Genomic DNA, 18,310 nt, shown 5'->3' on the forward strand with positions numbered 1-18,310 from the left:
AGGGTGATGGATGACGAGGGAATGCATTGGGACGGCAGCACCTCACCCATTAATCTGCAGAACTGCCTGTCTGTGTCTGTTTGCATGGCAACACCAGCTCCCCATTACTCATTTAGCTGATGCACATTATCATTGTTTGATGAAGGAGTTTGCCTGTAAAAGATTTGGAGGGTACTTTTGGCTCCCCTTACAAAACTCCTACAGGCTCACTGAGGTGTCAGATAAAGCCACTTAATTGCTGCACTCACCATATTTCATGTGGAAGCGTCCTGGATGAGGTTTCCCAGAGCCTCTCTGAAAAAAAGGCTAAAACTTCTCACGCTACAGTTAAGCACCTCAGCTGGGTGCCGTTGTTGATGCTCTAAAGGCTGGAAGAAGTGATGGGAGTAATGGGAGCATTGTGTCAAAGTGCACTGTAATTTAAAGAGCCGTAAACTTTAGTTTTAATTGCTTCTTCAGTCGACTGTTGTAAATTGCATCCTGCAGATTTCATGTGGTGGCCAGAGTTTACCTTGTAAATTGCACAAAACAAGTCTTTTGCACCTGTGGTATTTGAAAACGCTCCTGTGAAATGGTGCATGGCTGCGGGCCGCTGCGTGTTGTGGTTGTGGCTCTGTGAGCAATCATCCGTCACACTTCCATTAAGGAGGCGTTTTGTGTGTAAAGTATTGTGCAGAGGTCTAAAACAACCCTTCCCCACAGCTACTGCAGAGGCTCTACACAGAATTGAATTAATGTTAGAAGGAAATCTAATAATGACCCATCGACCATCATTCACTGTCTTAGTACAAAGCACCCTGGATTGCTCACTTATCCACTTACCTTTAAAAAGACGGAAAACTGATGATTTTGCCATTTCGGGACAGACACTGGGAACAAATAACTGAAGGAGGTCTAGTTGTAAGTACGGTGGCCTGGAGAGCTCAACGCACTGCAACTAAAGGAAAAAACATGCAAACAGACAAAACACAATAAATGCAATTATGATACATCCATGTGCACTTGTTCAATGCTTTTAAACTTCAGAAGTCACAAGGGCATGGCATGCATTGGTACCTGTTCATTTACAAAGCCCTTTATTGGGAAAATCACCATCGTATATTACGTCTGTCTTTGGTCAGATCAGTTGCTACGCACCAAACTCAGTCACATGATCGGCTAACACTCCATGTCGGGAAGGTAACTCTGAATTTGGAAGGACTGCGTTTGGATGTAATGTCCCGGACACATGGAAGAAGCTGCAGAGCAATTTAAAAATGGATAGTTTAATACGTTTTCCTCATTTTAGAAACAAGATTTTAAAAACCGTCCCAGAACACAATGCAATGGTTTCAACTGATGAGACTGAAACTGTGTTTTCTAATCTGTTCATCTTATATGTTTTAAATTTTCCTTGTGTTTTTCATTTTATTGTTTATTTAAATTGTATTGTATAATTATTTTTGGACTATCTGTTCATTGAATCATTTTTATTATTTTTTCATGACATTCACAGGTCTCTCTTGAAAATGAGAATTTACCAGAATAAATAAAGGTTAAATAAAAAATTGAACAACACGTGCGCCCAGCTGGGTTCATCACTTTTTAGTGTCCTGTGGAAACACTTCAGTTGTCCTCTATGCTACTTGCAGCACCTTTGTTTGTTTGGTGTGTTGTTTGTGAGTATTAGCAGCACATGTGTCGTGAAATCGTCTATTTGCACGTGTAGTCTTCAGGTGCAGTGCACTGAGCCCTCAGGGCCACCGTAGTAACGGAGCAGGTTGTGCAGCTTAACACCAAACTGTACAAACTGAGCCGTTCAGTCAGTGACACTAAGCTTTTGTAATGACAGAAACTAATACTGTGACAGTTAACAGTTAAAAATGATTCTTTAAAAGTGGGATCTGTAATGATGATGACGACCACCTCTGTTGAAGGTGATATTTAACAGCTTTGTGTTGAATTGTGTGACTGCATCTCTGACACCCAGCACTCAGTCAACCCGGACAGAGGCCAGCGCTAACCATCCATCAGCATGACACTCAACACGTCGCCAGCTCTCCGTGTCCAGACCTCCGCGGCAATTTCAGGCACTAATTAACCGCTGTAGGCTTGTCTCCATGTATTGATCCTGCCTCAAGTGTTCTTAGCCAGGGTTTAATCTGGACCCTGTTCACTTTGCCACTGAGTGCAATGAAAAAGTATTGTTTCACATCACATGGGACTGGATTTGTTCTTTAGATCTTGGTCTGGTTTGTTTCTTCGAGAAGTGGCAAACACAAAGTCTGGAGCCACAGCCGGGATCGCACAGATTACATGTTTAAATAATAGAAGAAATCCAAACGAGAGTTACACAGATAACTGTGTGTGGAACATACAGTGTCATCATACCAAAGCACCTGAACTTGCACCCTCGTAACCCTTGAGAGGAACAGGGGTCCTCAGCTAATTGTACTAGTCTGAAAAAAAGAAAAAAGAAAATAGGTGGATGAGCTGCAGAGGCCAAAAGAGAAAAAGAAAAAGCGATTTACTTTTGTATTTGGTGCTAAATACTTACTAGTACAACCTTGGCTGTTATTGAAATTATTTTCAGATTTGTTCTGAAAATCAGAACAGAATTAAGAAGTGGTGCAAATGCCAAAAACGCACATATGGAAAAGCAATAAAACAATTTCCGCCCTAACCCTCATTGCCAGTAGGTGGCGCAAGTGTTGCAGGTGCAGCAGGTGTTACCTTCCTGGCCTGTAGGTGATGTACAGGTAGTGAATGAGTGGGTGTGTGGGTTCAAGTTCATGAATGACTTAAAGGAGCTATTTGTAAATTTTGCTATCGCTAGATAGCCAACGTTAGCGTGAACAGCTGTTTACTTACCAGTCTAGAAGAAACGTGAGTTCAGCATCAAACTTTATTCCTTTACTCACCAGCGGTTGTCTCCAGCTACGTTTTTCTTCTACTGCAGTTAGCATGCTAACCAGCTTTCCAATACTGAGCCACTGTAGCGTCCAGTCTGCCCTGAAGAAGTAGCTGCTCAGAGGGCGTGTCATTACCTCTTGTGTTGTAAAAACAACGACGGATGAGGCTCTTGGCACGACTGGTAAGTAGACAGCTGGTAATGCTAACGTTAGCAATGTAGCAATAGCAAAAACTTAATAAAAGCTCCTTCAAAGATGCAAAACGTCAGACTAAAAACGGTGTCTCTCTTCTACAGGGTGCCCGGTAGATCCGAGCAGGAGGAGGGCAGCAGCCGTGACGATGTCGTCTCATCCTCACATCATCACACCTCGAGAAGTCACCAGCAGCTTCAGAGGAGGAAGTCTGTCCTCCAGAAACATCCTCCAACTCAACGGTAAGCACTTTAATCCTCGGCCCAGTGAGTCCTGCCTGTTTATCCTCTAACGTATCAATTGACTTCACTTTCACTCTCTATGCAGTTTCAGGCTTTTCTCCACTTACCTGTCGGTGCACTGTATGTTTGAGCACACGTGTGTGTGTGTGTATTTTTCACCATGGGGTAATTAGTGTCTTTCAGTTGGGCGGTGACCATGCTCCTTCCTTGATCAGCTCAACCAGATCCATTTCACATTCTGTCTGTTGGCTGCACCACTGAACCACTCAATTTTCAGCCTAATTGAGCTTGCAGAGGCATCTCTGGTGGCTTGCCACAGTCCTGTTTGTATTTTCTGTGTGTGTGCGTGTGCGTGTGCGTATGCGTGTGTATGTGTGGGTGCGTGCAGTCCAAGCAGAGGCACACACATACACCGGGGAAACCAATTTTTTCCTCAATTAGACAAGCCGTTGCCAGTCAACTGGTGTATATATTCTTAACTTTGTCCTCAAATGTGGACTAGGACTGAAACAACACACACACACACACACACACACACACACACACACACACACACACACACACAGAGATAAGTTAAGGTATCAGATAAGAAAGAGTGGATGAAAACAAGCAGATAATTGCTGATGATGATATAAAGCAGGTCTGACAGGTCTATAATTACATTATGCTCTGAGGAGAGAGTATAGAAGTGCTGTGTAATTATATTTCACAAACATTTGTTCATGGCACACTACATACTAAAACACTGATGAACACCATGTGTCAACATATACTGTATAAAACATGTTTACAAATGAATTCATGCATAGGTTCACTCCAAATGTTATTCCCCCAACGGCCGCAATCATTTATTCACAGCTCTTGTTACTGTGCAAACACGGTCTGTTCACTGTTTGCTTTGTTTCTTACCTGCCTCACCGTCCCACCCTCCACCTCCTCCACTACTGTTGTCTCTCTTACACACCGAACCCTGTGTGTGTGTGTGTGTGTGTGTGTGTGTGTGTGTGTGTGTGTGTGTGTGTGTGTGTGTGTGTGTGTGTGTGCGTGCGTGCGTGCGTGCAGTCACACTCCTGTCCCACTCCTTTCTGCCTGTGGCTTTGAGGAAGTGGTGTAGCTGGACAGTATCTGGTTAGGTGACTGTCAGTCGACCCAGTGACTCTCTGATAAGGACACTTGGGAGAAATGTCCAGGGATTAAGAGTTACACTGGGAGAGGAAAACAGAGAGAGAAGTGAATATCCAGTTTATGTGAAGGCACAAAATTCAATTTAGGAATGTCCTCCCGCAGGTAGGTCATCGGCCCGGGTATCATCGCTTAATCCGTAAATAATTTGTTTTTTAAAAACAAAGAAACGTAAATCTGTTATTTGTTTCAAAACCGAAATGTAAAAAAGTTTGTGGTGTCAGAATCAAACAAAGGAAAAACCAAACAAAACGAACAAAACCTTTTATCATTATTGAGTAACTTGGTTTGATTTGATTTTTTTTTCTAAACCCATAACTAAATCTTTCCTGACAGAAAGAGGAAGTGAAGTGTCAGAAAGTCAAAATAAAAGCCAAGAGGACATAACAGTGTGATATTAAGCAAGCAAACGATCTATACCAAGGTAATGAATGAATACATACAGTAAATGCATACATTGACTACAGGATGGAAAAAAACAAAAACTGACCATTTTGATTGTTTTCTTTTGTTGTTGTTGTTGTTGTTGTTGTTGTTGTTGTTGTTGTTGTTGTTGTTGTTGTTGTTGTTTTATTCTGACACCAAAAAATTTTTATTTCTTTTTTGGTTTTGAAACAGATTTAAAAATTTTTTGTTTTTGAATTATAAATGAATGATGGATTATCTGATGATACCCGGTTTGTCCAAAAATCTATCTCAAGATCAATTTCCTCCATAACTATACATTTAATGAAACACATTGTTTTTATACGTCTGTTTCCTTTTCACACATTCGGTTTGTTCTGTTAAATTACAGTGTGACAGATAGAGTAGTTACAGATCGGGGCTGTTTTCTGATTGGTCCTTGTTGCTTGTTCTCAGCCCAGAAAGCTCGACTCACTGCAGCTAAAGAAAACTCCTGCAGAGAGAAGAAAACCCAGTTCCCACTTTGTCAAAACATACATCACGTTTAAAACAATGCTAATAAGTAAAATACAAGTAAATTATAAGACATTAAGAAAAGCACTGAGCTCTTAGCCGGTGATATTTATTGAAAATTGCCATATGAGTAGGACCGGCTGTTGTTTGAAAGGTTGGTGTTAAATGTTTGTGTTTGCTTTTATTACAAGACCTTAACGATTCGTTATTAGCTTAAGCAGCACAGTGTTGTTGTGTAAAAGGCACCAGGACTCAGCGGAGAAAACAGATGCTACTGATGATACTTTTTATTGCACTCGCAGTAAAGTTCAGTAACTCCAGTAATCTTCAGTATCTTTACTTCACCTGGTTCTGTGTCCAGAGACAGAGACAGAGAAGCAGTCCGACCGTAAACGATAAATACAAAATAAATATATATATTATCAGGCAATTGTTATATTTTACCAATAAAAAAAAAGGTAGCAAATACGCTGCGGCCCAGTTCCGGTCCACGGCCCAGGGGTTGGGGACCACTGGTCTAAATATAAGCAGCTGCACAACAACTTTTCCTGATCCAAGAATAATCCCTCGGCTTTTTGATACAGTGCCACAGACACATTTTGGTCAGCACTAAAAAAGTATTAAGGTTCTAGACCAGGCCATAAATTTCGTTTTTGTAAAAGATTCATACTGTCTGTAATTTGATCAATTTGGTTCAAGCCTCATGTCTCTTTTTTTTTTTTTTTTTTTTTTATCTCTCTATCTCCCCATCTCTCTCATCCTCAATTCACTAACGCACAACTCCCCCTTTTTTCCTCTGCTGCTCATTTCTGTTAAAGATTTGTGGCCACTTGCAGCCGGCGCGGGTTTATCTTCCCACATGCTGCAACACACACTCCATCACATGGCTGCAGACTGCATGGAGGAGGAGTAAAGCCGTTTTCAAATATCAGAAATATGATTTGGGGAGCTCTGAGTTTTAAGTTTGTTAATGTGTGATTGTTGTTCAAAGTGCAGGATTAGGCAAATTCTCTTGTCAAAGCCTTCAAAGAACACGGGTAATTTGCATGATCCAGTCCAAATGAGGTTGGATTATTTGGTGACGGGTAGATGAATCGGGGGTTTTCATTAGGTATTTTGGTGTTTGCGGAGGATAGCAGCGGAGGTGAAAGATACATTTTGGAGGAGGGGGCTTTGGCCCAGTTGTTTTACTGGACTGTTGTCTATGTACAAGCTGTTGGTTCTTGTGCTCCAACAATACTTAAATCAGTCAGCGCCTCTCTCCCTTGGACATTTGGAGGGTTTTTAGAACATATGGTCAAAATGGCAAAGAGATTAGATTCCACTCTGTTCAGTAAATATATTCATGATGGCAGCCTGTCTCCCCTTCACAGCGAGGAACACAGCACAGGCGCGCCGGCTGGAGATGGATGGGGATCGCGTGCCATTGTTCAGACGCGGGATCAGACCTGACAACTTCGCGCCCGGAGTGCACAGCTCTCTAAACGAGCCCGACGGTGGGCGCCGCAAGTTCAACTGCATGGCCGCCGTGCATCAGCGGGAGGGCAGAGAAGGTGTTAAAGCAGCTAAGGTCACGGTGAGGTCAATCTTTGCACTTTGAGCCTATGGGGAGCCAGAGAAAAAAAAAGAAGAAATCCTTATCTCTAAAGCTGAGACCACAAGAGTGTTTCCCTTTGTGTCCTCCTCACTTCAATCTCAAACACACAACAGAGGAGGAGCAACAGCTTCTATTCTGGTCATGAGAGAGCCGTCATGGAGGCGTGGAGCTCCTCGCAGCAGCACGCCGCTGTTACAATTCACAAGGCGATGTGCCCTTCACCCCTCTGTGTTTTACCGACTGTAGGAGAAGGTGTTAATTGTTCTTCTACCTGAAGGCACATCTTGTACTTTCACCCATGGATGCACATGCTAAATATGATTTTGGCTGCGGTGCATGTCTGTCTCAGACACTTTACACATTGCATTTCCTCCCTCACAGCCAATACTATGTGGAGTTAAACTGAGTCTTGCCTTGCACAGGAGAAAACATTTTTTGAGTTGCTTTGCAATTCAATTTGGATTTGACTTTTCTGGGCTGATAGCCATGACTTAATTTGGACCAGGTTTATCCCCAGCATAATTTCAGTGAGCTAGACCTGTGGAAAACCTCAATTTTTTTATTTTTCCACTCACTTAGCTTTACCACCCTGATTTTGAAACTCAATTTGAGGTGTCTAATTTATTTTTACTGGCCAGAATCCCTGTCATCATGCAGTTTATTGTACTCTTTAATATTAAAAGGATGAGTCCAACAGATGTCCACGAGTCCAGGTTCATGGATTCAAGTTTAGTTGGATCGTTTGTCAGAGGCTGTAAGACCGTCTTAAAACACACACCCGCCTTTTCTGTTGCACCATCTGCTTTGGAGCTGTGCTGCACAAACCTAATGCGAGAAAACATTGTATGTTGTATTGAATCCTTTCCCAAACACCTGTTCTCAGGGCTCCAGGGTTGATAGATGAAATAATATAATTGTCTGAAAGGTTTGGAAAAGGTCATTTCATGTTCACAGCACTTGACCATGAATGAGAAGTGTGTAACATTAAGTTTACTCCACCATGTTCCAACTATAACATGCGATCAGAATGCAGCTATGGGTGGATTGGTAATGAGGAAAGTGCCTTAGAGTAGTTTCTTAAATGTCATGGAGAAAATTATGGTGTATTTTCTTTTGGCCTTTGTTTCTATCCATAGGCTCATAGAGCTCTAGCCCCTGGATGTTTTCTCCAAAAGCCCAGAATCTTTCATAAAGTTTATGATATATATATATATATTATTATAAGTTATAATAAAAATTCAACTTGGTGTCATTTCCCCTCAGTCTCTCTGAATGCAGCTCTTTTAGCTGCGGGGAAAATATCGTCATCTATGGGTTGCCCAACAACTAGTGGAGCTTCCGTAAAACGTGATGGTTTCATTTTTCGGCCCCTTAAATTTGTTTAAACCTGCGAATGTCTGGCTCCGCCCCTGTTTTGCTCACTTACAGTAACACTGTGTTAACCATTTTTTAAATGAGTCAACAGTTCAGTTAATACAGGTATAACTGTATATACCATTCAAATCTGTGTGTGTGCAAACTACAGCAAGTCCGGCCGGTCAAAATTGAAGCAGGAAGTCACTAGATAAACTGTGATGGATGTTTCCAATCAACACTTAACAAAACGATATGATGTTGTGTTGCCCGGTGTTACAATGGAACATCTTGTCATGTCTTTGTCTCTGTTCCTGGGTGTTAGGATGAGACGAAGGAAGCCCAGCTGGCCGGAGAACTTCTTCAGATCAAACCCAGTGAAGAGCGCAGCAAGGCGGAGAGCATTGCCAACATGCTGAGCCAGGCCATCACCACGCAGCACCTCCTCTACGCCAGCCTGGGCTCCGCCGAGTACATGGAGTTTGTCCTCAAAAACCCCTTTAATGTCCCTCAGACCGTCACCATCCACTGTGATGACCCTGAGCTCAGGTAAGACTCATATTCTCCACTGACAAAGAGGAACTTAGTCGTGTGCTTCATCTCTAAAACTGTATTTTACAAGTTTATAATTGTGTTCCAGACCTAACACACCAACTGTGCATGTGTTTCTGTACTGTGTGTGTGTGTGTGTGTGTGTGTGTGTGTGTGTGTGTGTGTGTGTGTGTGTGTGTGTGTGTGTGTGTGTGAAGCTCTGGAGATAGTTCTTAGAACCTATTTTCATCCTGCTTCAGGAAATGATGCTGCGTCCTCACGCTGAACTGTCCCTAATGTCAGACACAACCAGTCCAGAGGATCTGTGATAGTTGAGCCCTCCACTCCTGTTCCTCAGAATTATTCACCACCAGTCTTGGCATCAGGAGGTGCCTACAACACCTTGTCAATACAAAAGACTTAACAGCAGAGGGCCGTAAAGCAACATGATACTGGATATGACCCATCGTTAATGACCCTCTGAAAAAACCCAGTGTTTCACCTCGTTAACGTCCACATAATTTTTATATAATACAGACACATGATGAGTGAAATAATCATCAGCACCGTGACTGAGTGTTTCCACCTTGAACTGCAGTGAACCAGTGACAGTCTCATGAACACAGATTCAGGGTTTCATATGTCACAAACCTAAGGAACCAATCCTGTCAACCTGTGGGGACAGGGGGCGGGGCTAAATACACCTGAAACCTTGTCAGTGCAGAGAGAGAGTGTTAGCATTAGCACAACCACTAACACTATGTCAGCCACCGCCAGTTACAAGCTAACAAACAACATAAACAAATAAAAGATGCTAACGATGCTAACCGTTCTGGCCCGTCTGCTAGTCTCTGGTTCTGGTCTCCACAGACTCCTCCTCTGAGTCTGGGTCTGACTGAGGCTCAAACATGTGGCTGAGTCTCTCTGATGTTTCCTCCACTGACCATCCTGATACTCTCTCCTCTTTCACCTGTCCACCTGGAGCCAGCAGGTGGTGGGCGGGGCTTAAGGCCTGATCCAGGAAGTAAGAGGAGATGAGCTTCAGACCGTTTTTATGTGTGTAAATCACAGCAGAGGATTTTCACAGAGTTTAACACAAGTGGAAGAAGAAAAAAGACGGCCCTTCTCAGTCTCGTCGTCATGGTTTCTAGTCTGTTGTTGGTTCGGTGTATAACAAGTCGTGAGCGGTGTCTCATTCTGTACTGAATCAATTTACTACTAATCATCTAGTTTATAGGAGTTCTGTGAAACTTCGCCTGGTGCTCACGCTGCAGTGACTCAGCACTGCTCATTCATGATGCTGATTCATTCCTTCATATTAGCATTTATCAGCAGGTTATAACATTCATTGCATTTAAAGTAAACCAACGCTCCTTTTATTCTTTTATACCAGTATTTTTCTTGCTGTGACAAAATGTCAAAATGTCTCTTGAGAGAAATAATAAACACGAGGTTTTCAGACCACGGACGATTAAATCTCAATGAGCCGGTTAAACACTGTTGTTCAAGGATGCAGTTTGTGTTTCTTTAAGTGACACCTGCGTGGCTCAGTTGTACAGAACTGACGGGTCACGGTGCGAAGATTTTTTTTTTTTTTTTTTTTTTTTCTGAAGGGACCTTTGCGTTCCCCTCGCAGTGTGTTGGTGGAGTTATAATACACTGGCACTTCAGGGAACCCCCCTGCAAATACTACATGAAGGAGAGAGATGACGCAACACTTTACATTATGTATTTATTGCTCATTACTCCTTTCAAAAGGTCGAGCTCCGACAGCAGACAGCCACCGTCTGTGAGCAGAGCTGCAGCTGTGAGGGATACAGCTGTGGCTGTGGATGGGTGGGGTTAATGCTTGGACTACATCTGCATTTGTGGATGATCATATATGTTGCTATGGATATGGCCACGGTAGCTGTGCTGTGTGAGTTCAGGAATACAGCATCTTCCGTATGACACTCAGCCGGCACATCCGTGTCAGTGCACCGCACATATATAATCCCAGCATGAAGTTTACACACATATATCTGTGGCTGTGTCCCGATTCAACTAGACCGTCCCATTTCGAAAGGCTCCTTCAAGTGTCCTGGGCCATCTTTTCGTGGTTCGACATATCCCTAGATTCATTGCGTGCTGGTAATGAAAGCAAACAACAGAGACCAGAGAGCCTGAGGATCACACTGTTAAATGTCAGTCTTTCGTTTCAGCTCAGTTCAACAGCGAACGGTACAACTGTTAAAACCAAGAGACTTAAAACCTGAAGTTTCTGTGAAAAAAAAAAAAGAGTTAGGTGTTGTCAAGGTTGCTAGGCGACAGGAGTCGGGCTCCAGTATCTAGCTGCTGGTACTGACTTTAAACTGAGCCAACCACAGCTGAGGGTGCAACTGGTGCTGAGGTCACAACCAGCGGTGATCTAATACATAAAACATACTACTATATTATGATGCAGCTCAGCCTTTCTCTAAGGATCGAAGGTGATGCTAAACGTACTGTGAGGTGACACGAAACTTATTTCCACTGGGGGCTTCATATTGTTGCATTGAAACACTGATGGATTTTATTTTATTAACAATTTACTAGAAAAAAAAACATTTCAGCTATACTTTCACATCACCAGGTGATTTAAACAAACCTTTTTTAACAGCATCAGGAAACATCACAGACCAACAGCATCTCGGAAAAAGACCACCAACACAAAACCGTGAAGTGATTTCATGAAGATGTTTTTTATTCAGGTTGTGGGAGTCTGATTCACAGCTCGCTCACTGTTTTGACATGATGCATGCGTGTGTAGGTGTGTACTGATATGTGTGTGTTTGCATGTGTACCTCTTGTAGGGTTTGAAATTGGTTTTATTTACTGTGTTGACACGTCTTGCTTGCATATAGTAGGTGCATTATTTAGTCTTTGAATTTTCCACTTTGACGCGGCACATTATGTACGCGTACGTTTACGCTTTACACGTTTTTAATTTTGTTCACAGTTTTGAGACATGTGTGCATTTTTATTTATGAATGAAGAAGATAAATTATTAGTCTTTTCAGCACAAATCGCAGCCACATTTCCAAACACATTTTGTGTGGCTGCATTATCAAACTCTGAGTTTTTCAGCTCTGCCGGCACCATTTCATAACATTTCACACACATACAGAGAAGAGTCTGACTCCTTGAGCAGCACAAACAGGTTGTCCTTGACACAGATGCAGACATAATGCTGGTGAGATGCTAAATGTCCCCTTTAATCCACACACAGCAGCCATTATGGCGGATGTTTCCTGGATCACCCGCTCCTGGTATCCATGCCGTGTTTGTTTGTGTTTGTTGTTAATCCCTTCGCACTAAGTCTTTTGTTATGGATTCTGCTCATGCCTGAGCTTTGGATTAACATATATCACGTTGATCAACAAAGGCTGGAGTGCGCTGTGGATGAATCATTATGGCATTAGCCCAGCCACCGGGCCTACCAGGTCTAATTGAGAGTCATCAATCCCCGCATCTGTCCTCTGGCCGGCTTAGTGCCCTGCTAGTTTATTTATTTATTTCCCGATGAGGCGGCCTGACACCAAACCGTCTGCCACCTCTACCAAGAGCCAGAGATGTGTAAATTGACAAGGAAGCTTCTGCATCCGATGTGTCTCTGCTGCAGCACCGAGGCTTTTAACGATCAAACTCGAGTAACCCAGTTAGAAAGAGACGGTCCACGAAGCACAGCAGGGCCCAGACTACTTGTTACTTGTCCTTGTTTTTTTTTGTGGGTTTTTTATTTTTTGGAAACTTGAATGTTGCTCTTCACTCTGATTCAGTGATGGAGGCCTGAGTGTGTGATCAATCCGCTCTCTGAACCACTTTGTACTCTGCTTGGTTTTTATGTCTCCACGCCATCAACAGTCGGAGCTGGAGGCGTGTTGCTTTCAGGCTGTACGTCCGTCCCGTTCTCACTACAGGATGAACTGATTAGATTTTGGTGGCACTTTGAAGCCATAATAAAGACACAAATGGTTAATATTGTATACGACTCTGGATCAACAGGGATGTAATCTGAAACTAGTCTGAGTGGCGGAGGCAGAGGTGATGGAGGAGGTGATTCTACTTGTTTTCTGTAAGCTGCCGTTTTAGGATGACAAGTAGTTGTTAGAAGCTGCATCTGAAAGACGGTTATGTTTCTGCAGTAATGCATGTTAATGCCAGACTTTATCATTTAGCTATGACAGGTATGGTAGTGATACCGAGGTTTGGAGGAGACTTCTTTGTTTCAGCACGAACAATAGTCTCCTGTACGCCGACACACCGGTGCACAAAAGCACCAAACGCTCAAACTGACAGAGGAATCTCTCCGGGGGGAAAAGGACAGTTACAGTTACTGAGAAAGAAGTGACTGAATCTGAATCCTAGAAGGTATTTGTACTTGTGCTTGTGTTTTACACTGCCAACAAAACCTGCCCCTGAACCTCAGTTGTCCTGGACTGAGTGATCGGTCCTCGGTCAGTCGGAGGTCACTCTGCTGTAACTTACCCCTCAATATTTCAACCAATATTTGACGAGGAACTCTGAGATCTTGACAGCATAAACAAGGCCTTGGGTCAGCTCTTTGTTGTACAGGAACCAAAAGAAAAGAGTGTGCCCCCACCCCACCCCCCCAACCTCAGGCTTTGAAGGCAGAGTACTTAGCCAGAGTTTAGCCGAGCTGTGGCTTTGATGTCTGCAGTGGTGCAGAGCCCAGAGGCTCCTCTCCACGAGGAGGACACGTTTGCTACCTGTTGCCATCCGTTTTGCATGGCTACCTTTTACACTCGGCCTCACGGTGCCCAGTGTGAGCGATGGCTGCTGGCTAGCCCAGAGATGGGAGACTGTGCAGCTCCTCTGCTGCTTTCTCTCCCATCATTTTTCCCTCTCACATTATCTGCCCCCCCCCCCCCCGAATCCATTCACTTCTCTCTCTTGATATCCTTTTTATCATCTTTATTTCATTCCTTCTCTTCTCTCTTTTTGCTCTATTTGTCTCAATCTGTTTATCCTTTGCACTTCCTACGTTGTTCTACTTTCATTCCATGAAAATGAATCAGCCGATGGTTTCTCATGGAGGCTGGGGTGAAATGTCCGCACACAGACAGTCTTTGTTGTCGCGATAAGCCACAGGCAAAGTGTTTTATTCCAAATGCACAGGTGGGAATCTCCAAATAAATTTAATGGAATTGACTGTTGCATCTCGTACTAATGTCAGTGAGGTGGCGCCCTGAGAAAAAGTGTCGCTCCCCTATTGAGAGAAATTCACCTCCTCACGCCTCGTGTGTTGGAACCTTTTGAAGTTTAAAGCGGCACTTCCTTTTATGCATTTGTGCGTGAAATTTTTTTGCATTCAAAGGAAGCAGAAGGAGCAGAGACGAGACCTCCCTCCGCCGGAGCGTGTTATCTGTTCCTGTTGCTTTCTCCCCGGAAATCCATTCGTTGGGGTTTGTAGTGAGGCTTTCACTGACCTCTGCACGCCTTCATGAAAAGCCCCTGACGCTAATTAAAAAGGAAAGCATTATGTTTGGACTGTTGACTGATCGACCTTGGAATTTAGCTCAAATTGGATGTTGACCACGCAGTGAACTTTTGCTTGTTCTGACCCTCCCATTGGACGAATGGGACGAATGGGAGGGTCAGTATTGTTTGTTGTTTGTTTGTTTGTCTTCACTAAAGGGAAAATGTGTTGTTTTAGATGTGTTGCTGGATGCCTTTGAGAGCGTAGATCCAGGATGTAGGGAGTATTTACCACAGTCTAGTGAATGATACCACACAGCTCCTAGTAATCATGATTTTATTCTAAAGAGGGTGGAAAAATGTCTGAGAGTGAGTTCAGAAGATCAGTGTCACGTCTCATGTCACTTAAGTTTTCTTAAATCTAATTAGAGCTTTTCTTTCATCTAACTCACACACAACCACCTGTAGCATTTCAGAATTCACCCACTACATCTCACTGACGTTTGCACAGCAATAAATGACATTACATAACATTTGTTCTGAAACTTTATAGTGCTTTAACAAAGCGGACTTGTTGACGGGCAGAAGTTATCACCAAAGATCTCCCCAGCCTGCTATTGATTTATTTTCTTTGGAGTTCTTTGTGATCCTGTCAAACTGAATGAACTGAGATCAGAGATGTCGATTAGGTGAATTGTCAGCGGCAGAATATTTCAGCGACTACAGGCTCCAGATCCGCAGGGTTTTCTTGCAGATATTCATGTCGAACAGAGGGTGACCCAGCGACGCTACCATCAGAGTAAAATCCCTGCTCTCCGGATGATGAACCATTTCCATTTTTTTCACGCTCACTTAGTTTTTCTGCAGCTCCAAACTCAAGACCAAATGACTCCTATTACACTGTAGCTTTTACATAATTGAATATCCAGGTTTCCATTAAATTTAATGAGCAAATCCATGTTGGTGAGATGAAACTCATTTGATTTTAATGACCTCGTGAACTTTTTCTGTGCCACCGACGTCTGCATTCATCTCTGTGCTTCTTAACCAAGACTTGAAGAAAAGCAAAAAAAAAAACCTTCAGTGTGTTGTTCGTTCTGTTCAACACCATCTCACCACAGGACCTAATGAACATTTCAGTGTCCCGCTACGCAGGTTTAACCTTTTATTCTTGATTGTGTAACAAGTCCGATTCTGATTCCGGATGGATCCTTTAAAGATATAAGAGCCAGCTTTCATCTCACCCGTGCCTTTAATCTTTCCATCCAGTGTCATCACCAGCACAGAGGAGTGGCATTACTTCAAAGCGCTAACCAGAAGTCCGACTCCACTGGAGGAGAATATGTTCCACCTGGAGGAGGGTGCTCCGGGTCCCAGGGTTTACCTCCGGCCCAAAGAGAGCGTCCACATTCCCTTGAAGTACCAGAGCTTCCTGTGCGACCACACCATGGCCCTTCAGGTATCTTTGTATCTTTGCAGTCAGATTAGAAAGGTTGGTTTGAGTTCTTGGAGAGAGTCGGCACATCTTCCCCCTCTCTCCTCCTTCTCCACAATATCACACCACTTGACAAGTCTACGTATTGATTCCGGTTCAGGGAAAATCTTTTCAAATTGATTCGCTCTGTGGTGTGAAGGTGTGTTTTTGGTGCGAGAAGCCCGTGGGAAGAAGAGATGAAGCGGGTACAAAAGTTGAAATTTCATTGATGTAAATGTCACTTTACCTCAAGGATTATTAACCGTAGTTGATCTATTCGAAGGGCAAGTTATACAGATGGAATGGTAACTCAGGCTTGACAGGTAATTTGATGCCAGAAGGACAGTTTGATATAAATGTCACTTACACAGGCTGTGGCCTTATCTCCTGTGGACAACTGTGATTTTATGCCCTTTGATTCTCTTCTGCTTCTTTGTGATCATTTGCAGTTTCCTGGCCTGATGTATAGATGTAATATTTTCTCTGCAGTCATATGTGTCGTTTTGTTTTTGTTTTGTTTTTTGGTAGATGTTCAGTTCAGATAAACATTCGGTTTCTTATCAAATCCTCACAGGGGCCGAGCTTCTTACCTGCAGGCAAAGGTTCTCAGGTGGCCAAGAAGAATCTGTCCAACATTGTTGCTGCCAAAACTATCAAGGTACAGAGTGTGCTACTTACGCTTCGCACAATGTTTTCTGTGTATTGGACCATCTCTCTCTCCATCTAAAGTCCTCTGCCTCCTAATCCCTGATTTGTTTGTCTCCAGGCTGGAATTATAGCAAGATATGGATTTGAGCTGCAATCTGGATGTACAGTATGTTTTCCTGCCGTGATAAGAGCTGTAATGTAGTCCAACATTTTTAGCGTCTTAATGTATATGCCTTTATAATTTGATTATTAGATTCAGCAGAGCAGAGGAAGATAAAACCTGAGCTCAGTGTGCAGCACGCAGCTTTTGATTCGGGGGTTAACCTCCTGCCACATCCCTAAGTCTAACAACATCTAGTGTACAAGCACAATCCCAGACAACTCTCTGCGGAGTGGCAGAGCGCCGCCTCCTCCCTCCTCTCCTCTCCCACACAGTCACAGCTCAGACACAAAGAACACTTTGAAGTGTCAACTATTTAAAAAGTTACACTAGGCAGACGAGATTGTCAAGCAAAGTGATATGCTGCAAACCGCTTTTATCTTACTGAACCTTGTTTATCTTCTCCAATTGGCAAATGTCAGGATGGAGAGTTAAACTATCTGCTGATTGGAGGACAGCTTGACACGTCTGGCTACTCTACTTTACATGAACGGCGCAAGCACCGCATAACTCTCAAGTTATTTTCCCACTTTCAGCGTTTATTTGACCGTCTATGAATATGTCAGAAGTTTACAAGAGAGAGAAACGACGTGAACGTGCTTGTTCTGATTTACTGTAGATAAAACAATGAGCTCTATAGCTGCAGGTGATGTAATGTGCAGTCCCTATACAGCTGCAGCTGTCACCAAAATAAACTTCTCTCTGCAGATGCGAGCTTCAGTCGATGCTTACATTATTGGCACGTGGCTTTATGCTGCTGAAAACAAGATATCCATCAGTGCTCGCCAGTACCTCGCCATAATCCTGTTGTTTGTGTAGAGTACAGAACCCCGAAGCTCTCCCATTGCACAGGGTGATGAAATATTTGCCAGTCTGCCAAGCGTGCGTGTGTCTGCCTACATTTTTTGTGTATTAGTGTGTCAGTGTCAGCACTGCTGCTCTGAGCAAAAATCCTGTCAAGAGGTCAAAGAGGTCAGGTCTGGATCAAATCTGTGTCCCGCTAAAGCTGACAAGCCCCAACAGCAGAGCTGTCAGGATGCCAGCTTTGGCACCGCTGTCAGTCAGCACCCATCACCAGAGCCAGATATGGGCCACTCCTGCAGGTCAGCATGGGCCCGCAAATCTCACACATCAACCGTTTTGGACAGCTGCTGTTTGGCAGGGATCAGCTTCTGTGAGTGTGTGAATCAATGACCAAAATATGGAAAGGTCACTTCAGAGCATTCTTCACTTCTCATGACTGGATATTTTAATCCGTTCAGGCAGTTAAACTTTACTTTGTATTGTAGCTCTGAACAGAATTAAACTGTGTCTATTTTTGATAAATGAATGTAAGAAATAATGGTGTAACCCTCTGCGGTGGGATGGAGTTTGTAGTGTGTGGACACCTGAACATTAGAGCCATACAGAATGTGGCCTGAACGAGCTGCTCTACCAGCCTCCTCTCCCCCTGGGAAGCCTCTCCTTAAGATTTCGGTGCCTCGCTGCAGGGATTTGCTCCCACTAAGCCACGGCTGCATTATAGTGCTTGAAGTCAGCCACTAATGTTGAGAGATAAGGCTCAAAGTTCGGTGTCACTGTTCATTCCAAAGGTGCTGGATAAGGTAAAAGTCATGACCCAGCACGAACTCCTTCAACAGCAGAAAAAAACATTTATATATACAG

The 18,310-nt window shown here is 43.3% G+C and overlaps 1 protein-coding gene across 1 annotated transcript in view; it reads left to right on the forward strand.

The window, feature by feature from the left end:
- nphp4 (nephrocystin 4) overlaps nt 1-18,310 on the forward strand; it is a 162,883-nt gene that overhangs the window by 132,659 nt on the left and 11,914 nt on the right. Inside the window, exons 18-22 of the mRNA XM_022765934.1 lie at nt 3,188-3,325; nt 6,799-7,001; nt 8,701-8,924; nt 15,633-15,822; nt 16,412-16,495. Of these exons, the coding sequence (XP_022621655.1) occupies nt 3,188-3,325; nt 6,799-7,001; nt 8,701-8,924; nt 15,633-15,822; nt 16,412-16,495 (839 nt within the window). The remainder of the gene's footprint in view (nt 1-3,187; nt 3,326-6,798; nt 7,002-8,700; nt 8,925-15,632; nt 15,823-16,411; nt 16,496-18,310) is intronic.

This window comes from Seriola dumerili, unplaced genomic scaffold (assembly GCF_002260705.1).
Source record: "Seriola dumerili isolate Sdu_G_001 unplaced genomic scaffold, Sdu_1.0 BDQW01000800.1, whole genome shotgun sequence".
NCBI lineage: Eukaryota > Metazoa > Chordata > Actinopteri > Carangiformes > Carangidae > Seriola > Seriola dumerili.